Below are 21,908 nucleotides of genomic sequence, written 5' to 3'. Positions count from 1 at the left end.
GCGTTTCACGCTTGGCGGCAGCTAGCAGCAGGCAAGAGTACCGTGGGCAAGAGGGCTGGGCGAGTCGGTCAGCTGTGTGGCTGCGTCCGTGAATGTCGGCGCGGCAGCGTACAGCCGCTGCCGAGCTCATGCTGCGGCCCGACCCCGTGAGCGATAGTTGATGATGATCACGTCGCCCTATCCCGCGGCACTTCACCCAAGCCGAGCAGGTAATGTATGCTGCGCTTCCCGCTCGCGCAAATGAGCGGGCTTTAATCTCCGGCGCCTGGGCCGCGATCGCTCGTACTCGACTATGTGAATTTCTTTCCGCGCTTCCTTCCACTGCACGCGTGTAACTGGTCCCCACCGCCGTAGTAGGGACTGTTTCATATCACAACTAACGAGCACTGCGGCTGAGCAATCTGCCGTAGATCGAGTCATTTTATTGGCCTTGCCCGCGGAGCCAGTGCATAGGCGCGTTTTCGGGTAGACGTAATACTGTCTGGTCTCGGCGAGCGATTTATCGGTGCGAAGCAAAGAAGAAAAAAAAAAAAAAAAATGAGGAAAGCGGAACTTCTCGCATGTGCGCTAAAGTAGCGGTATATTAGTTCGGCGCTCATGCATTTACGCCAACAATAGGTTACGTAAAGTCACCTCAACTGTAAGTACGTGTGCCGTGTGTTGTTTTGTAACGCGTACGGCTAGTTCTAGCAAGCGCGTGCTTGCATGGTTGTCACCGGTCTTGTTTTTCGCACGTTATGGATACTAGTACTTAAGGGTAGCTTTTTCACATTCCTGCAGACGTCTAAAGAAAAGGGAGAGTCTCACGCGCCTAATTAGTGGACACGGTAACGATGCTGCGCTGCGATTCCTTGATGTAGTGCAGTGAAGCAAACCGCCAATTGGCCGCGCTGTAACGTTTGATTCTTTTTTCTTTCGTTCTCTCTTTTCAGCTCCAAATTGTTGTGATGCCTCGGCACAGTTCAGCGAACAATGAAAACCCTGAATTGCTCAGAGCTACTGGAAAAAGGTTATACGCCAACCCCTTCGGAAGCATATGCAGGTAAGTTTTTTGCGCGACTTCCGTCAGGTGGGGATCAGAAAGTCGAGTCTTGTGCGCGCGTCAGATGAATGATGTCACGTGCTAAATAAGTGCAGCATGCGACCGGCATGATGTCGCTTCTCGGTTTGTTTCGGTGGGCAAAGTTCAAAAGCTCATGGCAGCCACAGGAAGTTTGCACGGTCCGCAATCGAACGGTCCGTCTCGCTGCTACCGACCGACCAAAATCGACCTGCACCGCGCGTCGCGCATTTGCGTTAAGCTCGGACTGAAATGTAGCTGTCAGTCTGCCATATTGTATTGCACATTTAGTAACACGGCTCGCTTGCTATTAGCTGAGAAAAATTTTTGCTGAATCGAATCACTTCAAGTGCGATTGCATGGTAAATTCCTGAGTGAACAAGAAAAATTTTTCTCAATGGTTTGAAACAATTGTTTACTACAGCGATGACAAGCTATGTCTGCATAATGGAGTTTTGTCATTATACTGAAAAGTATGGAGTGATCATTGAACGCCATGTCCATTTAAATTGCATACTTGCCTTCTAATCTGTCAGTCTAAAAAAAGAGTTACTTAAAAAGTTACTTAACGCCGCTGTCAGCTGCCTTGGCAAGATTGAGGTAGTATTTGAAAGTGTACACCAATCTTGAAAGATAAACTGCTATGTATACAGTTAAAGCAGCAATATTAAAAAATGATAGTTGCTCTGGTGCTGTGGCCTGCACATAATTAACAAATTAATGTGGTTGCCACCTACATGGTAATGTATTTCCTTTCTACTTTAATTCAAGATGTGCTCTGTGCCTATTCAAACTGCATGGGCAAGCTTTGCCATTTGGAGTAACAGAAATGAGTAGAACACAAACACTGTCTTTTGAGGCCACAATGCGAATGCTACTCACTTGGTGCAAACTGCTGGGGTCAGGTGATGGCGGAGAGAATTATGCTGATGAAATCATAGAGCTCTGTGTTCGCTGCCCAACTTATTTTAAATGAGCAGAGATTTTTTATTTACTTGGGCATCGTCACATGAGCAATTAAGGTCAATAGCTGTAAACTGCTTGGTGGATACTTGTGTGCAAATTATTGAAAGAATATGTTAACTGTACACAACCAAATGCATATACTGGACAATGTATTAAAATCAATATTCTTCAAGACATGTTCAGAAGTAAATGCTCTTGCATTTACATGCATATAGAGTTCATAGACTGCTTTATGTGGTTTTAAGAACGGTTGTTTTATAATGTATATGTGATGGTTACTGTTTAAATTAATTATCCATATGCTGCATTATTGAGTGTTATGTTGCTTTGATGATTGTCCTGTGACAGGGAAACTGTTGTTACTGTGTCATACTTATTGAACATGAATCGGCAGACTTATTTATTTTGGTGTTATTATATTGAGTGCATATAATTGCACCACAGGTCAGAACACCTATTGTATATTCAAAAATTTCAATTTATTTAGTCATATTATATTTGACACATAACAAAATCATTTTTTCTTTACAGGAACGCAAATATTAATGAGAATTCACATGATGGTGAAACCATAACTTTAAAGTGGAAGTAATATATTTGCAGTGATGCAAAAAGTGGCAAATATCTGTAATTAGTGCATTTCTTGTTTAGAGTGTGGAAAAACTGTGTTTGGCATGTTGCCTCATTTCGCAACAAGATGCATTTCTTTTTTAATTCTTTACCTTAAAAAGAATATAGAAAACAAATATAGATAGCTCTTGTCACCATAGCCGTAATCAGAGCCTAATCAAACTTCGCTGATCAGTTATGCTGAATATTGTGGATAGACCTTAAAGGGAAGCTACACCGGTTTTAGATTTCGATGATTTTCAAGCGGTTTAATGATTATAGCTTGCACTTAAAGCATGCAAAATATATTGGTGTTAGCATTTGAAACAATGGCGCAATTAGCGATTAAAACAGCGGCGGCTATCAGTCCTCACCGCACTGCACAGCGACGGGTGGGGGACGCATGATGACGTCATTGACGGTACCGGTATGTTTTCTGCATAGACACACTTGGTTTGAAGAAATAAAAACATGGCTGCCGAAAACAAAGCTCTAGAAATGTTGATTAGCACCGTCAGAAAAGGCGCAGCAGCACGTGGGCGAAGGCAACGAACATCAGAAATAGTACCGTTCGTGATATCATCACCGAGCTTCTCCGGAGAACTTCAGTGCTGTGAGGACAAGCTCGAGGTTTAGTCGTCAATTACGCCATCAGTTTAAATGCTATCGCAAAAACACTTTGCATGCATTACCTACAGCCTATGCAGATTTGAATCCTTGAATATCGTGAAATTCTCGAAAAGTGATGCAGCTGCTCTTTAAAGGGCCCAAACAGTGAACTTTAAGTATGAAATTCTTGATGTAATCGAGAGCTTGCTGTCTAAGGTGCTCGATTCCACGACAGTTTTGTTCGAAGCAGTTTGAAACATTTTTACCGGGAATTATTCAGTCGGTGCCTGCATCCGTTTTTATGGTATTCTATTGCTGGAACCCATGATCAGCTAGCGCATGTTAGCAAAAGTTATATACGTACCAAAAGTTAGTATAAATCTCACCTTCCAGCAATAGACACGTTTTGTATACCACCATTCATCTCATTTTCTACACCCTACGCTCTTGTGGGACATAGACATATACCTCATTGATGAAGGATCTGGAGACTGTGGTTACTGCTTTATCAAAGAAATTAAAAGTACTGTGGCACTATCTAGCGACAAAAGCTAAAAAACATCTTTGGAGAGCCGAATAGAGCATTGCGTCTTATTGAAGGGCGTAATGAAAAGCGTAAACTACAATAAGATATAACAAGCACTCCTGGCAGAAAAAAGAACAAAATGCTTTGTACTTAAGTAAATAAATGATATTTTATGGTGATGTGGTAATGCAATGAGATGCACTGGTAGTGGCAGGGTTTGTGCAATAGCACTTAGTCTGTTTTACATGATTTTCAGGGCCATATTAAAACTATTGAAGTTCCTTGGAGTGATCAATCTATACAGTTTAAGAAAAGATGTGTCAATTTCCAACAGAATTTCTTCATACGTTTCGATCAGTGGCTGGTCCATTTAATATACTCAACCTGCATTAAAAAAAAAAACAACTGACTTTTAAAAATGAACTTGGAGAGCACCCTGTTAACTGTTACTACGAAATTTAGATAAGGGCTGCAAAGTATATGCGTAGAAATATGGTACTCTTTTTGTCAAAGCGGTAAATAAAGGCTCATACTGAGCACAGTATGAATATATATGCGAAGGGCGAGGCAATTATAGTTAGCATAAATGTATGTGCTGGCCTTATCTTCAGCAGCACTTTGTGCTGGTAGCTGCAGTTGGATTCCTTCAGTGTGTAGCAAATATATCTTTTTTTTTTTTTTTTCTGAAAGCATATTGTGTCATCAGTTGATGAATGTTTTCATTCAGAGCTCTGTTATCTTTCTGGCTCCCATTTAAGACACCAACGTGTGCTGGTTGCTTACACAAGTTGCTCAAAGGAAGCTTTATAGGCTTCTTTACTGTACTATTGCCATATCAGGCCAGCCTTGTTTAATGGTAAAGAACTGGATGATCCTTTTGGAGTATTCACAGTCGGAGTTTTTCTTGGTCATTGGTTCTGCTGTCGTTGGTTATTACGGATAAACTTGAGCCCCTGGTGGGTCTTGCTAGTGTTGAAGAAACTTGCCCCAATTTACAAGACGTAGTAACTCATGATAGCGCAGTTTTCAGTTAACCAATCAGAATAGGTGTACTTTTACAGTTGGGGAAGTTTCAAAGAGGCAGTGTCGTGCATATACGTATTTTTTTCTCACAAGCCTTCTTTTTTCTTGCACTAAAGTAGACCTCTAATTACTGTAAGCTCGAAATTTGGCCATTGCTAGCATTCTTGTCTGTGAAAGCCATAGCACTTTTCTTATTATTATTTTTGCATCATTTTAAATCAGTTTTTACAAGAAATTGTTGAGAAAATTAAGAATGTTGGTTTTGTGATGTTGACTTTGACAATGTCACTTTTTCTCAAGCTTACAGTTCCCAGTCTGTTTTTTTTCTTTTTATTGCTTATCTTTGTGATATACTAACCAAATTCGCGCTCACTTGTTTTATAAAGGTCTATTAGCTGATGCCATAAAATCTTGGAAAGCTCTTAACTCATCATCATCAGTTGGACTACACCCATCGCAAGGCAATGGCCTCTCCCATATTTTGCCAGTTAACTTGATCAGCTCTCCATTTCGCCCTGTAGCTGGTAATTAGGAAATTTAATCAAGATCACTACAATGGGGAGCTGAGGACAAATTCCATCCAGCTTTTCCTTTTTTTAGGGGGGGGGGGGGGGGTGGTAAAAAGTGAGTCTGTGGCTGCTTGTGGCTGCGTTGATGCTTGTCTGCATGTGAAAGAAAAATGAATATTGAATTATAAAAATTACTTAATTTTTTTTGCCTCACTTGATGACAATTCATCACATATGCTACAGAGAAAGACTCGAAGAGTTTTGTGTTGCCTGTTTGGAACTGAATGCCTCATGGATCTGCACGCAGAAACTGTCGATTTTGGAGCACTGTAGTTTACTTACAAAAAAGGCAATATCTAGAGTTGTCAAGTCTTATCAGTCGGGAAACTTCCCACAGAATCCTAGCATAAGGAAAGGGTGGTCCGAGTGGGCCAAAAATTGGTTTATGAACTGTGCAGATATCTGTAGTGACTAAAGTAAACTGTGTCCAAGTTGCTACCTCTGAGGTTGGAAAATTCACAGTCACCCGGCAACAAAATCAGTTGAAAAGATGCAATATGTAGAAAATTCATAGCTACAACAGTCAGAGATATAAATAGGTAAATGCAGCAAAAAGAAAAATGCTTGTCGAAAGATAAAGGCGACAGTAAGCGATATTTTTTATTTTTTTTTTTTGCTAGTTATAGTTTGGGGATGGTGCCACCATCCATGAGCAGCCAAAAGGGGGACCTTAGGACTGTCACTTTTTGACTTCCCAACTGTTATGGCCTGTGGGCCCTGACAGTACCCAAGTTTCATCATTTTACTTCTGTCTTTAAAACAGCTTGTCATCACTGAAAGGTGCGTCCTTGTCATTAGAACACTGTAACCTACCGATGCAGTTCAGCTTATATTTGTCCTCACTGTCGCTTTTTTCCAAAATTAATTTACCCTCTAGAACTGTCTTAGATGATTTAATGTCCCATGCAGCACAGAAACATGCTGTAGTTACATTTCCATTGTTTTCTCGAAGGGAATATGCACATTTGTAAGAGTTGTTTCTTGTCACTCTTTGAATTGCTAAGGTGTTAAGTGATTGTGCATAAAGTGCTGCTTTTGCTCCAGAGGATTTCATTGTTTCATATTATTTTTTCTGTAATATAATCGTGCTTTCAGAACAAGAAATTTAATTTCTGTACTGTTGAATATGTGCATAAATCTAAACAATTCAAGATTACATAGAAGTGTTTTTTTTTTTTTATATGAAATCACCCAGTGCCATTTGCTTTTTTTTTTTTTTTTTGTCACAAGCTTGAAGAGAGGGATTAGCAGTGCTGACAGCTAGTTCATTATTCGAGGCTTGCTATGACTGGTGGTGTAAGCGCATACTGTAAAGGAGGCAAAATATGAGTTCATAGCACTTCATTCATAAGTATAAAAAAATACTGCAGAGATAAGGCAGCGTCATGAGGTTCTGCAAAACCTGTTATAAGACGTCCTGGCATGTCCCAGACATGTCCTCCATAGCTCTTCTTTTGGATGTTTATGTTTGTGTCCGACATTGGCAGTGCTGGGCAACTGGGGTCTGTTCCTGGCGGCCATCGAGAGCCTCATGGTGCTGACGACAGTGGCCGTGTTTGTGCACGAATGCCACTACCTCAGCGCCTGTTGGCCCCGGCGGCCGCTGCTCTACAGCTCGCTCGCCCTCTCCGTGTTTCCCGTACGTACAACCTTTTACGCAGCAAAATGCGAAACGATGATGGGCTGTGATGAAACCCTTTGCATGTTCCCAGACTAACACCATTCTTTGTGTGCGTCTCTCTCTCTCTTCCCTTCTACGCTTCCTCACTCTCTGACATGCTGGCCTCTTCGTGAAGGTAACTTCGGTCTGTGCCTTAGTGGCCACCGTGTTCCCCCGGGTGCACGATGCCACTTCTTCTATTATCATGCTGTAAGTGCACAAATGCCATGACAGTGACACGCTTGAATGGGACACAAAACATATCAACAAAGAGGCTCATCAGTTAGATGCCTCAATGCTGATTCTTGTCCGTGGCTCGGCTGCAAAAACATTATAAATAGCGCAGTCAAAGCAGATGAGCATAGGTGCGATTCCACGGCCTCTAGTCTGCCGAATGTTTCTCTCGTAGCTCTGCAATCATTCAAAACAGTTTGCAGTTTGCGAATTTGAAGGGAAATTGGAATATTCAACTGGTCTTCATTTCATCTGCATTTAGTCACGTTGTTCGTATGTACCCATTTCATACATTTCATAATTGAGACCTCCGGGCTGACTCTCATGTCTACGTAGGGAAAACCTGCTACATCGCGTGGCATACTGCAGTTCAGGATACGCCCTAGTTTCAGATTGTGACTGCAGTGGCACGTAAAACTAGTTGCAGGAGTTGATAAAGATACATAATGGGAAAAAAAATAACACACAAGGAGCAAGGAGGCTACGCAATGAGCACTGTCTGGACAAACACAGTGCTTCGTCTCTCTCAAAACTCCAGAGTGCTAGCATCTGCTCTGTCCCTTTTTTTGTCTTCATCAGTGTACCATGTGCATTGCACAATCTGTGCTTTTGTGTCTTGTGTCCCAGTTCTGCCCCGTGTCACAAGAGGTGGGGCTTTGTGCACACTGCACCAGTGGCATTGTTTGTGTTGTCATGCAGGTATCTTCCATTTTCGCTCGTGATGTACTTTGAGCTGATTGGCTGCTACGCGGGGGGCTCGGAGCAGCTTGTCCAGAGGCTCATCAATGAGCAGATGCCACTCAGGGGTCCCCCCATTTGCTGTGTGCTGTGGTGCTGCCCGACGCCTTCCTTCTCTAAGTAAGCCCCCCTCCCCCATACTGCTGCTTTTTGCAAGCTACGTTCATACCTCCGGTTGGGCCAGTCATGTCTAGTTGGTGCAACGTTGGCCCAATATTGACACAAAATTTGCCTATTGTTAGCAGAATACAAACAATGCAGATACAGGGACAAAAGAGAAGACTTGGCATAAGCAGGCTAACTGTCAACTAATGTCGTTTTCTTCTAAAAATAATATATACATTTAGAAAATGACAAGATGTAAGAAAATAAAGAATAGGGAAATGAATGAAAGGTACACAGTGAGGAAGAGCTAAGGGAAAAAGAAGAAAGTCTTTCAAAAGAGTAACCAGAGGAGTCGACCATCTAGGTACTCTAGTTCCTTGTATAGTGAATCAACGCTTGTTCACCAGTCTTAACATTTTGCAATTCTGCCTGCATGTCAGAAATAAACAATTGAGCAAGCTATTGCTTCACTTAGTTCAACAACATGGACTTACAAAGCACAAGACAAACTCACTTGTGCCCTGTTTGTCCCGCACTTTCTGCACTATTATCATTGCATCTTGCTGTATGAATCCTGACTTAGCAACTGTGCATGCATCAGCTAGTCGACGTCCGAAAATTCGGGCATTCCAAAAAACCAATTTATCTGATTGCCACTATGGTGGAGGAAGAGGTCAGTAGCCCAAACTGATGTTTGACGGTCTCGCCGCGCATTGTTTACACAAACAGCGGGCGGCAATCGGCATTCGATGGCTGTACTGCCGCCATTTGTGTGGCTACTGCGTCGTAATACATAAAGGGCTTAAAATTTTGAGCTTAAAATTTGCTTTATATGATAACATTTTTGACCCCCTTGAAGCCTGGGTTAATGACGTTCTACAATATGTTATATGGATGCTTGGCTGCTTGCTGTGGCGTCGTGTTGAACGCGAATGAAGTCCGAAAAATCGAGCATTCAGTCTCAATGTGTTCAAAATTTCGGGAGCTCATATGCATTGGTTGTGTGGAGCTCGTCGCAGTGCCGCGAAAACGTTCGAGTAATCAAGCATGTTCGAAGAACGAGGCGTCCGAATTTTCAGTCGACTGTTTTTTCGGGATCTCGGAACAGCCACATATGTTGTGATGAAACGTGAGGCTCTTAGGTTGACAGGCTTAAAGTGCACACTGTTGAGACAATGTTATGTAACGGATACGGAGTGTATATTAAGCAGTAGCAATGCACTCTTCAGCTATCTCAGTATGCTATGCATGCCGCTACATCTGTCGAATGGGCAGACGTCCTAATGGGCTCCTGAAGCAAGGTCAGCACTTATGGTGAACACACATGGCTATCTCCCCACTTTCAAGTCGATGAAAATCTCTTGAACAGTCATGATACATGCGCGAGAGAGATGCGCGAAAGTCATGAAATTGCAAAAGGAAACTTAAGTACCCAGACGGTAAACTCCCTGGAAAAGCTATTTTTAATTTTTTTAAATTCTCCTTTGCTATGCACATTTCATTAATTTTTTTTATTCAGTTCTCATTTTCTTCTTAATTCCCCATATTTCTTTCAAGTTACATGTTGCTTATGAGACAAAAAAGGCGGCATTAATAGATAGTCAATATCTATGTGGTATCTTCTCTTTGTCCTTGAAGTTTCGCTATTTAAAATGCAATTGATGCTGCGCATCTTGGACTGTTACTTTTTAATGCATGCCACCCTTATGCACTACTATCCCTTTTGTGACTACCATGCCATGACGAGAATCAGTGTGCCATATCATCAATCCTGATATCAAAAGAAAACCAAGTTTTTGGAGTAAGGCTATACCTTGAGATTCTCATCTAAATGAATGGCAGTGCTCGATGCTGCAAGGTGGCATTGAGTAACCAATTTATAAAGCTTTGAGAAATGACGCAAAAGTGTTTTGAATAAATTAGTAGTGCAAATTAACATTCTCATCCAATGCCCCCCTAGTGTCACCCTTATTTTCAAGCTGCTGCCATCGATTATTATTTTATTTTCAACTTTGCATCACTTTAAAAGTTTGACCATATGTTCTCTAACCAAACATGCTCTTTCAGCCATTGCAAAATGAACGCGAACTTTCAGCATAGTGCAGTTTAGTTTTCAAAATTTAGGCACTTATGGTCCTTGTGGATTCAGCAGCCTTGCAGGCAACAAATGCTGAATATGTGACCCGCTTGAGCACAGCAGATTTTGGAGAAAATACTCATATGAAAGGTGCCTTGTGATAGTTTCCAGTCTTCTTTTAGCTCCACTTTGAAGGGGGCACAACAGCAGCGTCTGTGTTATCTGATGTATATGCCCATGTCTACATTTTACTAGAATCTTAATAGAATTAATAGAATTTTAATATAATCTTGAGAGCTCATAAAGCAAGTCATGCTTTCAGTAACGCATGCAGAGTTGACATTACCTCTGAGGGCATCAGTAAGACTTCTCAGGCAAGGATGCAGATTAGTAGTAAGTTAAAAATGCGCAGCATATAAAATAAGTGCATGAATGAGAGCTGTGTGCAAGTTGCAACACTGAGGAGCACAGATTGAGACTGATCACTGGATTCAGTGTTACTTGGCTTTTTTTCTTGCAGGCGGAGGTATGCTGTCCTGCGGGTGGTTGTCTACCAGCTGTTTTTCATCCCCCTGATTCTCGTCACCATCATCTTCGTCTGCACACTTACAGGCATCCATGAAGGGGACAAGGTGCGTGCAGTCCTCTGCACAAAATGACAAGTCGCAATTGCATGATTCACCGTGCTCATCCACACAGTTGGCACTGATAGTTTCTGTTCCGATCGAACAATAGTGTTAGCGTGCACTTCCTTTTTAGGCCACATTGTGTACTGCCAGTCAGACCTACTACAGAACACTTGACACAGAAAATTTCGGGAGAACTGTGGAATCTACACTGCAGAAATGCGAAAGCCTGAGTGCTGCTGCTGCACAGGGTGCATCACATTTGTTTTCATTATCATTATCAACCAAATGCACCGTCATTATCGTTGCTACTCTCATCATTGTCATTATCACTAATTGCAGCGTCTTTGTCATTGCTACTATCATCCTGATAGTAGACAACGAGAATTGTGATGTGCGTTTCACGAACCAGGCTTGGTGCAGTTGGTTAAAGCGCTCAGCTGGGATCCAAGGGATGGAGGTTCAATTCCCGGTGCAGACAGGATTTTTATTCATTACGTGATGACGTCATTTGATTGATAGCTATAGTGTGACCGGACAGACGCTGACTGTGTGAGCCATTAAAGGCTTTCACCTTAAAATGGAAGTCACCAATTTCAATAATTCGAGCTCCAATAGTTTTCACTGTGTTTTAGAGAGTTCCAGTTTTTTTGTTATCTCTCTTGCACGTGCTGCAAAGTGTTTAAGCACCAGTGTGAGGGTTATGATGCGGTGATGCAAGCATAATGTGGACTAGAGCACGACCCACAAAACAAGGACACTTTGCAGTGCTCGTCACTTTGACACTTTGAGCTCGTCAGTGGTTCTGCAGGTTGGGCTTCAGGTATGTTGCCCCCATCGGCACCTACAAGAAAACATCAGCATTGAAAGACTGGCAACGCTGGGGAATAAGACATGGTACGAGAATGCACTGCATCAATTCTGTACTTTTTGTCATGGCAGTAATTGTGTCGTTAAAAAAAAAAAAAAAAAAAAAACGCCGTGTGTATGGTTAGCAGTGAAGGTTTGCAAGACGTAGGTGTGCAGGAAAAAAAAAAGTATTTTGGTGCAGCATTGTAGGTCACTTGCCTGGAATGCTTCAAAGTACAGTGAAACTTCACTTGAACGAACTTCAAGGGACCTTAGGAAAATGTTTGTTAAAGTGAAAGTTCGCTGAACTGAAATTGTGCCGCACTTTTGAACTTAGGACTGCAGTGGTCTTGGCCTCAGTCACTGTGTGCAAGCTGCCGTGAACCTCGTCAGGCGCAGCGGTCTGCTGAGCAGCAAAGCCATTCATTTCTTCGAACCAGATCATTCCTTCTGCACATCACAATTAACCAGCATGTATGCGTACGCCTTTCTTGGAGCTAAGCAGCTTTGTAGGGCTGAAGTTGTGGCTATGGGTAGCTATGACTGTGGATTCATTTAAGCATGCAAAGATAGCTGTGATTCCGCTGGATACAAGCTTGTTTAGATAGCCAGTTAAGCTTAGAGCTACATGACGGCCAGCTTTCGTCACGCGCTAATAAAATATGTTTCTCAAAATATTCAGCAAAAAGTGCACGTTGTTCTGATTGAAATACTAAGTATGACGTGGGAAAAACAGGATGACGTTATAGAAAATGTTCGTAGAACTGAAATGAGCAACAAGTGAATTTCGTTAAAATGAAGGGCGTTTGCATAGCGTTCAATGGAGCTTCGGCGGGGGAAATTAATAAAGTTCGTACAACTTAATACTTCGTTTAAGTGACGTTCGTTCAAGTGGTATTTTACTGTATGAGGCGTTGTGTATAATTCATGAAATGAATCGTGACTCTCGAAGCAGTGTTACAGTAAGCTTGTTCCTAAGCGCACGCCTTTGGAACTTCTCTGCCCACTGCACTTGAGACTAGCCTTGCAATATTCCTCCCAGTACAGAAGTAGAAGAGGAAGCCAGCTAGGCATGTTAGTGCAGCATACTTGGACATAGTGTGTCAGGAGAAAGAAGAATGTGCCATAGCTGTGGCACGAGATTAGAGAAGGCGCACCAGTGTTAGCTGCCTGCGCTCTTACATTATATAGGTATGGTTTCACCTGCCCTTCCTTCTGGCTACAGCCCTGGGCATTATGATTCTCTTCCAGCACCTGTTCTAATTAGCCTATATGTGTGACAAGCAAGCACAGCGGACATTCTTCCCGTAGAAAATTCCTCTAGCAGCTGCCGGTCAAGCTGAGTGTGCCAGGCCAGGCCAGCTATGCTTCCTTGCGATTTTTCTGCAAAAATTTTTTTTACAGTTGCAGACATATAAAGGAAGCCGTCAGCTTATATTTAACAAGCTTATCATTTCTTTATCTTTGTTTTTACAATGAAAGTGTAAGCTTACTGTCAAGCAATAGGTAAAAGCAGTGTCGGCTTTATCCAGCCAAAGCAGATGAGCAGGTGTGAGCCATCTTTGGACACACCTCTCGCCCTCTGTGTTGTCTTCTTACTTGAGACTGATGTGTGTGGGGACTGTGCGAGCACCTCCATACGCCTGGAGATACTGGCACTAAGCCTAATTAATGTCCTGCAGTTCGACGTGTTGTTGGTCACATAGTGCTATTTGTGAGAAAAGTACGTGCAGCAAGCTTTTTAGTCGTTTCCACCGGATATGCCTGGTGGATGAGGAAACTTGGTACGTACGGAGGATGCAGAATGAAAGAGGTTTGTTGCCATGCTAGTGTTGCCCGTGGCCACAGTTCCTACAGTGTGGTTCCCTTGTGGGACTACTCGTTGCAGATGGAAGCGACCAATGCGTCCCCGTACCTGATGCTCCTCCAGGCAGGATCTTTCCTGCTGGGCACGTACGGCTTTGTCATTTTTGTCAAGCTGGCTTCGCGCCCGCTGCCACCGCAGCTGCTGCTGCGGCGGAAGTTCACTGTGCTCCACCTCCACTTCACCCTGACGCGGCTACAGCTGGTGGCCTTCAAGGCTGCCGGCCTCACAGGACACCTGCCCTGCGTGCCACCCGTCGCCTCCATGGTCACGGGAGTTTGTAAGTGCATCTTGAAACTGTCGAGTAAGGACAACTCCACCCAACTTTTTCCCTCATCCGCATTCATTGTTTAAAGATCATTGGCAGTGGAGCCCTGCTGAAAAAATAACTATCTTGACCGGGCCACAGCTGTGTCTAGTGGTGGTAGCACCTGCTTTTCATTTTGATTTTGTATTTTTAGCTTATAAAAGCTTTGCTTCCACTGAAAGTATCCTTTGTCATTGTAAAAAAGTAATCTATCGTCACAGCAAACTCCAATTTGTCCCCTGTGGACAAGCGTCAGCATAGCCAGGAAGAGCCACCAAGGCAGTGTCGTTTGTGAACACTTCAACGGCATGTCACCTCTGTTGCAGACCTGAGCAGCGCCATGCTGATGGGCCAGGGGTTCATGGTGTCCACCGTGTCCCGCTACTTCTTCCTGCACCCACAGCCCAACTCGACGTTGCTGCCACACTCGCCAGCCAGCGCACGCTCTAGAGCTTCGGCAGCAGCAACAGCATCATCCACGACAGTGGCTGCGACCCACGCCAACAGCCACCCGCGGTCATCGACCGTTTCCCCGCCGCGACCAGAGCCCAGTGCGCACCAGGCCAGTAGCCGGTATCTGGCTGCTTTCACCTACTGATGCCCACCAATACGCAGCCAGTGACTGGACGGGACAAAGCGTGCCGAAAGACGGCCAGCGTAGCGTCAAGCAGGCCCCGAAAGGCGGCCAGTGCAGCATCAAGCAGGCCACTGCACTGTTAAGTAGGCTGACGTAATGCTGAATTCGCTGCAATAGTAACGCGAACGGGCTGGAATAGTGTTGAGCATGTTGGAGCAGGCCAGCACAATGTCAAGCAGGCCAACAAAATTGAACACACAACATGAAGAATGCACTCGCACTGTTCTATGTGCGTATATGCGGGCCATCTGGTAAATGGCAGCAGCGATTTATCAACTGAAATTGCGGGTTTCCAGGAAAGTAACTCTTGAATGGTAGAGGCAGAAATGCCAAGAAACCAAATTTGATCTTTTACTTTAAAAGCTTCATGAAAGTAAGCAGTTTGGGATAAATGCAGCGTGCACAGATTCTGATGGCTTGCACGAACAAACAATACTTCACAGACATATGCAGAGCCAAGCAGTGATGCATATTTTGTTACAAGTGCCTATAGTCAGGTTCTGAAGTTTCCTTAATTATTGCCGTTTTATTCATGAACAAATGCCTGTTTAGGTAACTGGGGAAGTGGATTTACTGAAGAGAATCCATGCAGTGCTAGCACGGAATCTTCGATAGTTTGTTTTAGATTTGTAGGCCACCCATCACTCATACAGCTGCCCGAGCTTTGGAACCAAATTTGGGCTGTCAGCTCAGATGGCCATCTTCTAGAACATGATCGAGCTAGAATATAATCTGACCACAGGCAGATCAGATTTGCAAGTTTTGAGTTTATATTTACTAATATTTATTTATTTATTTATTTATTTATTTATTTATTTATTTATTTATTTATTTATTTATTTGCAGTCTGAGATGCAGGATACTCATGAACAGTGCAAATAAAAGGCCAAGGTTCTCATGAGGTGTGACAAAGTCCTTAAGGAAGACGTACTGCGTAAAAGCATAAATCAAGAGTCACTGTAGAAAGCTTTCACGGTTGCTTTCTTTGTAGTGTAGATAGTTGGGCCAATAGGTGAATAGACATAATAAAAAAAACTTTGTGTTTCTTCTTAGTGTCCTATTTTTTTCTTTTATTTAGAAAATGTCTTCATTATATGGCTTTCCTTCGATTTGACGAGCACTGGTAAATTTGAAGTAAGCTTTCTTGAGGGGAGGGGGTCGAATGCTTAATATTATCGTTAGGTAAGGAATAAATGCTTCCAACAACAGCCAGACATGAAAAGCAAGAAAAGGCATATGCTCAAGCATTGATTTGCAGTTGTCTGTTTATTGCACGAAAGGCCTCTCAGAAAGCCAGAGAACATAGCGAACAGAAAAATAATGTAAAAATAACAGGCTTAAACAAGAAGCATGATTTTCTTGTCTATTGATGACAGACGGGTGGTGAACAAACACACGAGTAGGTTAAGTAATATCTCTCAATAATGTTTTTCATTTAGTGAGATATGTCAAAAACCTGAAGTCTGTCAGCTTCTAATTGCTTCTGAATTTTCGCGCCTTTTTTGTATTTATTGTGCTACATAACTATTTAGATGGTTTTTTGAGAAGTAAAGGCATAGGTATAAGTCAGCGCTGATGTGTATGTCTCTTCTTGCATAGTATCTGGTTTTGACTGTTTGTAAGTACAAACAACTACCTACTCACCGAAGCTTTCATACTTGTAAGAAACCTGAGATTAGACTTGCGGGAAAACAACTAAATAAATTGCCATTGTAATTATATTCTGAATTTTGGTTGTTAGGTTTTTGCATTTCTGGCTGCCAAAGGTGGTAAATAGTAGCTATCACGTCCAGTCTTAAAGGACGTAAACAAATACTTGAGGCGTGAACAATTTTCATGCGTACCCATTGTGAATTTGTTGTTGGCTTTGAGCTGAATCAGCACGCATGCAAAATGCGTGCAAACTAAGTTAATAAACTCCTCCGTAAGCATTGCTCGGATTCAATTTCGCACATTGCGCTAGCCCATGTCGGACTTGCGGCAATGCGTGAACCTGTTGCATCAAGCCAGGTGACATGTTGAGAAGAGAAAATTTTCTTGCCGTACGCAAACCAGCAGTTATGGGATGCAAAAATTTCTTCATTTGTAGATACAGCCTTTCCCACTGAAATATGGCACCAGAACTATGCTGCACTGTTTCCTGGTGCAGCACCGCGTTTGGAAGCATTACCACTGGCGTTATTGATCTGAAGAGATATTCGCAGTAAACAAGGTGTAATCGCTTCATGAAAATTAGTTTTGAAAGTGGCAAAGTGTATTTTGATGGCCATTTCGCAGGCATTATAAAATTCAACAAGAATGCATATATTGGCAGGGATAAACAGCGGCTTTGCCAGTCTTATTGATTTTTTTATTGTGTTTGAAAAGAGCTGGTGGCATGGCTAAAAGGATCTGAGAATTTTTCAATAGTTGTTGCGCTGCATCTGCTGTATCTCTTGCAAAATTTCTGCATGTTGCGGTTGTCAAGCATGTAAATGACTTCTTGGAAGTTCCACAAGATTATTCTGTAGGCTTAAGCTAAGGAGAGCTCAAAGTTACCGATGCAAGGTTAGAAAAGGCCTTTAGATGTACAAATTCCCGACACCTCTTTTCTTGGGACGCAGCCACCGATTGGCGACCTGAGTTTGCAAAGCAAAAACGTCCAGCTCATGAGTCATTGAAGGGAAGTATTGTAGTCCCGGGTGAGCTATTATGCTTTAAATGCTTCCAAGACAATGTCTGTGAAAACATTGAAGGGGGAGTGAGCATTTCTACGTGCCACCTCTGTTGGGTTGTCAGTGTAGCGCGCGTGTAGGGTCAAAATGAAGCAGAAGCATAGCTTGAAGCAGCCGCCGAGTCCGGGTGTATCCTGGGATACGACAGGCTGTTACAGTTAGGTAGTAGGAAACAATGTGTGGGAACTGCAGTGCACAGTATTCTGAACTGCGAACATGGCTCTACACTACATGGTACATTTTGCTATAACTAAGTGGTAGAACTAATGGCAGTGGTTTAGATCGTGATACGTACACCTTATCTAACAAATTTCCTCTGACAATACTAACAGTTTCCCTTGATCAGCTCTAGCTGCCTTCGAACCCACTAACCTCTCTCCTCCCCTGCACCTGTAAGCACCAACAACTAGTGAACAATCAGTACACACACTCTTAAGTGTAGGTATCAAGGCAATCACCTTCCTTCCTTGTAGTACAATGTTGAAAATGCTGCTTCATAGCCTTTTAACGTGCTCGAGAAGCTATAGGCACTTGAGTCCTAAGAGTGCAGTATAGTTATTCACTAACCGATAAAGAGATCTCTAGGAAATGTTTATCTTCTGAACACAGTTCACAAAGATTATATCCACTTTCAACGTATCTGCTGCATAAACGAGATATTTTTGCAGGTCCACAGGGCTTCTGTAGATGCATACCCTTGGGTTGTGTTAGTGTGGTCGTAAAACATGAGATCTTGTTCAAATGATCAGTTGGGCAGGGGTACAGGCAATAATCGTGACACATTTCACATAACGAGTCTCATCATTGCACATTGACTTAGACGCTTGCTGCATTTTGTTTCGCATCAACCTTGTGAGAATGTAATCGTAACCACAAACCTGAGACCTCAAAGTAACATTTCATGATAGCAGTGCTGTATGTAAAGGCTCCTTCATCGAGAGAAAGTTACCCGAGTCTATTTTTCTCCCTGTGATGTACGAACCTATCCCTTAAGAAAAAACAAACACAAGAGTTGTTTTACTTTACAATCCTCTTAAGGCCTGCTTTGGTTTATTACAAAAGGCATGCACAAGCTAACTGTGAGTGGTTTCTAAGGGCATTAGGTGGAATTTGTTCAATTTCGAGGCCATGTGAAATGAAATTTTGCTGTTGTGTGAAGTGCAAATTCTTTTTTGGGAAACAATGTTTGTCTCGATTGTATTTTATAACAGTGCAAAGGCGAAAAATCAAATCGACACCACTGCACCTGGACACCGAGGAAGGATGGTGCTCGTGATGTCTACCTCGTTTATCACCTTCATCTCTGTTTTGTGTCGTGCAGCTTCATAACGGAATCAGACAACTCATACAACTTTTTGTTCTTGTAATTGCTACATAAGGCAAGCATGTCTGCAATCAACATGTGGAGCAGTATTACATCAGGACATTCTGTGAAAACAGATGACAGAGTCGCTAATACTGTTGCCAAGTGTATCGAGCCTTCTGTAATAATCGATACTCTACTGGGGAGCTGGTCACCGAGAGTGCAGGCATGGAACTGCAGCCTAGATTCCAAAAACTCTGTGCACTGCTCTGTCGAGTATTGCATGTACAGTATCAATGCATGGTTTTGGTTAATCCAGTAGGCTAGAGGTCGAACTGAGCAGATAGTGTGCGACCGTGATGGTGGGGCATCAGCCAATGAGTGCGGATGGAGCCACCTTACTTGTGGTGGGACCTCTTCCCAGACAGACTTTCCCCTCTGCTCATCGTCTTTCCTTGGCCGCATTGAGGTCATTCCCAAAGTCTTTCTTCAAAGTTTTCGAGCACGTCTTTTCACTTTCACAGCATACACAAAGACCTTTTTCCTCCCAAGTTCAAATCCTAACCTTGTTATGTCCCGTGGCGACATCTGTAGGTGGCGCGTTTAGCCACTGCGTTGATCTATCAGGGTTGACTGATGGAATGGTGTCTTTTGGTACCGATTGCATCATGTGTTCTGTGGCAGAGGTGCTGTGGTCTTCACTTGTTGGCGGTTACTATGATGGCGAGCATGCATAAGCGCACGTGGTACTGGGCAAGTTTGAAGTAGTGCATATTGAGGTCGAGCGCAAAAGAGACAAAGGACCAAGGAAAGAGAAGACGACAGATTGTTACACAGTGCTCGTGTCGTCTTCCCTTTCTTTGGCCCTTTCGTCTCTTTTGCATTGGCCTTCTATATGTGCATAATGGCCACCAGCATTGAAAAATGTCATCCAAATATAACAGAAAGAGTAAAATTTCAATCATTTAAAAAGTACAGAGAGTACCATGATGCAGTTCCCACAGAAATGCACGGGTAGGCATGGGATTCTTTTGTTATTAAAAATTTATTACAAAAATAGTTGCACTTGCCACTCACAGGTATAACTGTGGTTTCATTGGAAGTTTCTGCTTTCTGCTGAGTAGTTGTGTCAGTAGCTACTACCATGCTTTTAAGCAACTAATCTTCCAACTAATCTTTACTAATGGAAGTCAATAGATTTTGTGTTCGAAAGAGGTCAGAACATCTAGATGCACAGACTGGTTAGAGATATATAAATCCACCTTGTTTCAAAAAAGGCCCTCCTAACATTCATCCACACATCCAAAGCTTGTACAGCTGATTATGGTGCCACCTGTCGGTGGCAAGTGTAACTATTCTGGTAATAAAGTTTACCATTTAAAAAAATCCCATGTCTTTGTGTGAATTGCTGGATGTCTTTTGTATTATTGTAACATATAATTTTTGTGTTGGTTTTCACCTGAGCTTTGTAGCATATACAGCACACAATCTGTGGGCTTATTACTATAATTTTATTGGGCTAATTAACTGGCATTACGTTGGCTGATCAAATTTTTGAGAACAGCTCTTTCATATGCACTGAGAACAATTCAGATATAACATATGCCACTTTAAACTGCTACTTTCATTTTATCTTCCCAACTACCGCTAATTTCAGCACCGGGCATTAGTTGTTGAAAGTCTTTTTAGAAGTGAGAAGTGCGTATGTAATGGGCTGTCTCCGCTGATTCCTCCAAACTGTTCTGCTGGCAGAGCTCCTCTTAACTTCTTCTACCCACATCAAAACAAATGTAAAGGCTTAAAAAAAAAAAAGGTGGAGCTGCAACCACAGGCAATAAAAGTTTTGACACATTGAGGCTTGCAGCTTGACAAAAATGAAGTGTTCAATTAGAACCGGCCTAATGTGGTTTGGTAAATTTGATGTGCTCTTCAGAGAGGTGTACAAGTGCAAGCCCTCTGTATGCCTGGTTTGTTCGTCATCTTACAACTGCACAGCTGCATTGCACTGGTAGAAAGGCCCCATTGCTAGACCATAGCACAGAAGAGCTTTTCAGGGAAAGGCTTGATGTTGCTTTCTGTTTCTAACAACGTCATCACTTGTGAAAAGTGCCTCTGCCACAAAATGCAGGTCTTATCGGCGTCAACATATCATGTCTTCCTGTTCATGTAAATATTGCTGTATTTGCTCTTTTGAGTGCGTCAGAATTGTACATCTTGTCACTGATATGACAGTTTTCATCACACCGTTAGTTTATTCGTTTTAATTTTTCCGTACGTTTAAATTTTGCCACATTAAAGTGCCGTGATACATTTGTTGGAGGCTTCAGATTCAAGCTGCTTGCCATGGGAAGGTGTGGCCTGCTTATTTTTTTCTTGTGGCATGCCATAAGGATATTTCAAATACTATGCTCCAGAGAATTCCTCTAAGCCTCATAGCTCTTATTGCTCTGCTCCTCTGTGCAGTGTTCAAGAATTTATACACGAGCCTAGGTATGCCAAGGTGTCACTAGAATTGCACGAAGAGCTGCCCTGCAAATTTATGAATACATAGCGAGTGACAGTTGGGATTTTTTTGCTACTGGAACAAGATTTGTGCATGTCCAATACTTGCTTTTTTATGCTGAAAGTGAAGCTAATGTGAAAATATATGATCGAGTGCCTGTTCAGCTGAAAAAAGTTGTGCTTAGGTCTTTTGCTCTTCTTACAATTTGGTGCCCCATATTTTTTTCCATGTGCGTGATATGTACATTACTGCTCAAAAGTACAGATCACGCGATACACTGCGATTGCTGATTTTTTACGGAAAAATACACACCTGACGAAAGTACTCCGGCAAGCGGGCAAGCATATCATAGGGGTTACCATATGAAAACCGTGAAAACAGCTGGTGCGCCGTCAGGAAACGCTGGCATGCAGTCATGTCAAATTGCGTGGTCTCTCCACTTTTGCGCAGCGCTGTACATGCAGACATGATATGTACTGCGATTGAAAATTTACAGGAGGCGCAGTTTTTCATAGACCACCCAGTTTCTCTCGCACGTTGGGCTCAAATACAGATGTGTCATTCACCGTTTTCATGGTGATGTTAAAGGTTTTTGCGTGATAGCCAATTTTCTGCACTGTTGCATTGCTGACAGGAGCACATTTAAACTTTCTCACCATGCCTCTAAGTTATGCGCGGCATATGGACAAGTCATTATGCTCAGTTGGCAACACAAAATATGGTCTTTGCTTTATCATTGCTTGGAGCTTGCAAACGAGCAGCAGAAGAGGCACAAGTTCGTCATGGGGTTTTTTTCTTTTGCAGGTCACAGCCAAAGAATATTTCTTACCACGTATGTCTGTGTGCGTGTATGTGCACAAGCTTTCTTGTAGTGTTGCATTCCTACAGAGACTGTTAGTGCTGAATCAAGTCCAATGGGCTGAGCTTGG

The 21,908-nt window shown here is 42.6% G+C and overlaps 1 protein-coding gene across 1 annotated transcript; it reads left to right on the top strand.

The window, feature by feature from the left end:
* Positions 1 to 23: 23 nt before the first annotated feature.
* Positions 24 to 20,292, top strand: LOC146189635 (organic solute transporter subunit alpha). The gene is made up of 8 exons (XM_084604397.1): positions 24 to 209; positions 933 to 1,042; positions 6,850 to 7,001; positions 7,159 to 7,232; positions 7,956 to 8,114; positions 10,697 to 10,808; positions 13,540 to 13,795; positions 14,149 to 20,292. The coding sequence occupies exons 2-8, from the start codon at positions 973 to 975 to the stop codon at positions 14,418 to 14,420; spliced, it is 1,095 nt and encodes a 364-aa protein (XP_084460523.1). The 5' UTR covers positions 24 to 209; positions 933 to 972; the 3' UTR covers positions 14,421 to 20,292.
* The last annotated feature ends 1,616 nt before the right edge of the window (positions 20,293 to 21,908 follow it).

The sequence above is a fragment of the Amblyomma maculatum genome, chromosome 5 (genome assembly GCF_055883805.1).
Source record: "Amblyomma maculatum isolate TAMU_Amacu chromosome 5, ASM5588380v1, whole genome shotgun sequence".
Lineage (NCBI taxonomy): Eukaryota > Metazoa > Arthropoda > Arachnida > Ixodida > Ixodidae > Amblyomma > Amblyomma maculatum.
Note: the sequence above shows the minus strand (reverse complement) of the source record. Positions and strands in the feature narration are given on the sequence as shown.

Excerpts from the sequence above, each read along its gene's own strand:
- LOC146189635 (XM_084604397.1), top strand. The coding sequence starts at position 973 with ATGAAAACCCTGAATTGCTCAGAGCTACTGGAAAAAGGTTATACGCCA. Across the intron at positions 1,043-6,849 it reads CCCTTCGGAAGCATATGCAG|TGCTGGGCAACTGGGGTCTG; the intron begins GTAAGTTTTTTG and ends CGACATTGGCAG. Across the intron at positions 7,233-7,955 it reads ACTTCTTCTATTATCATGCT|GTATCTTCCATTTTCGCTCG; the intron begins GTAAGTGCACAA and ends GTTGTCATGCAG.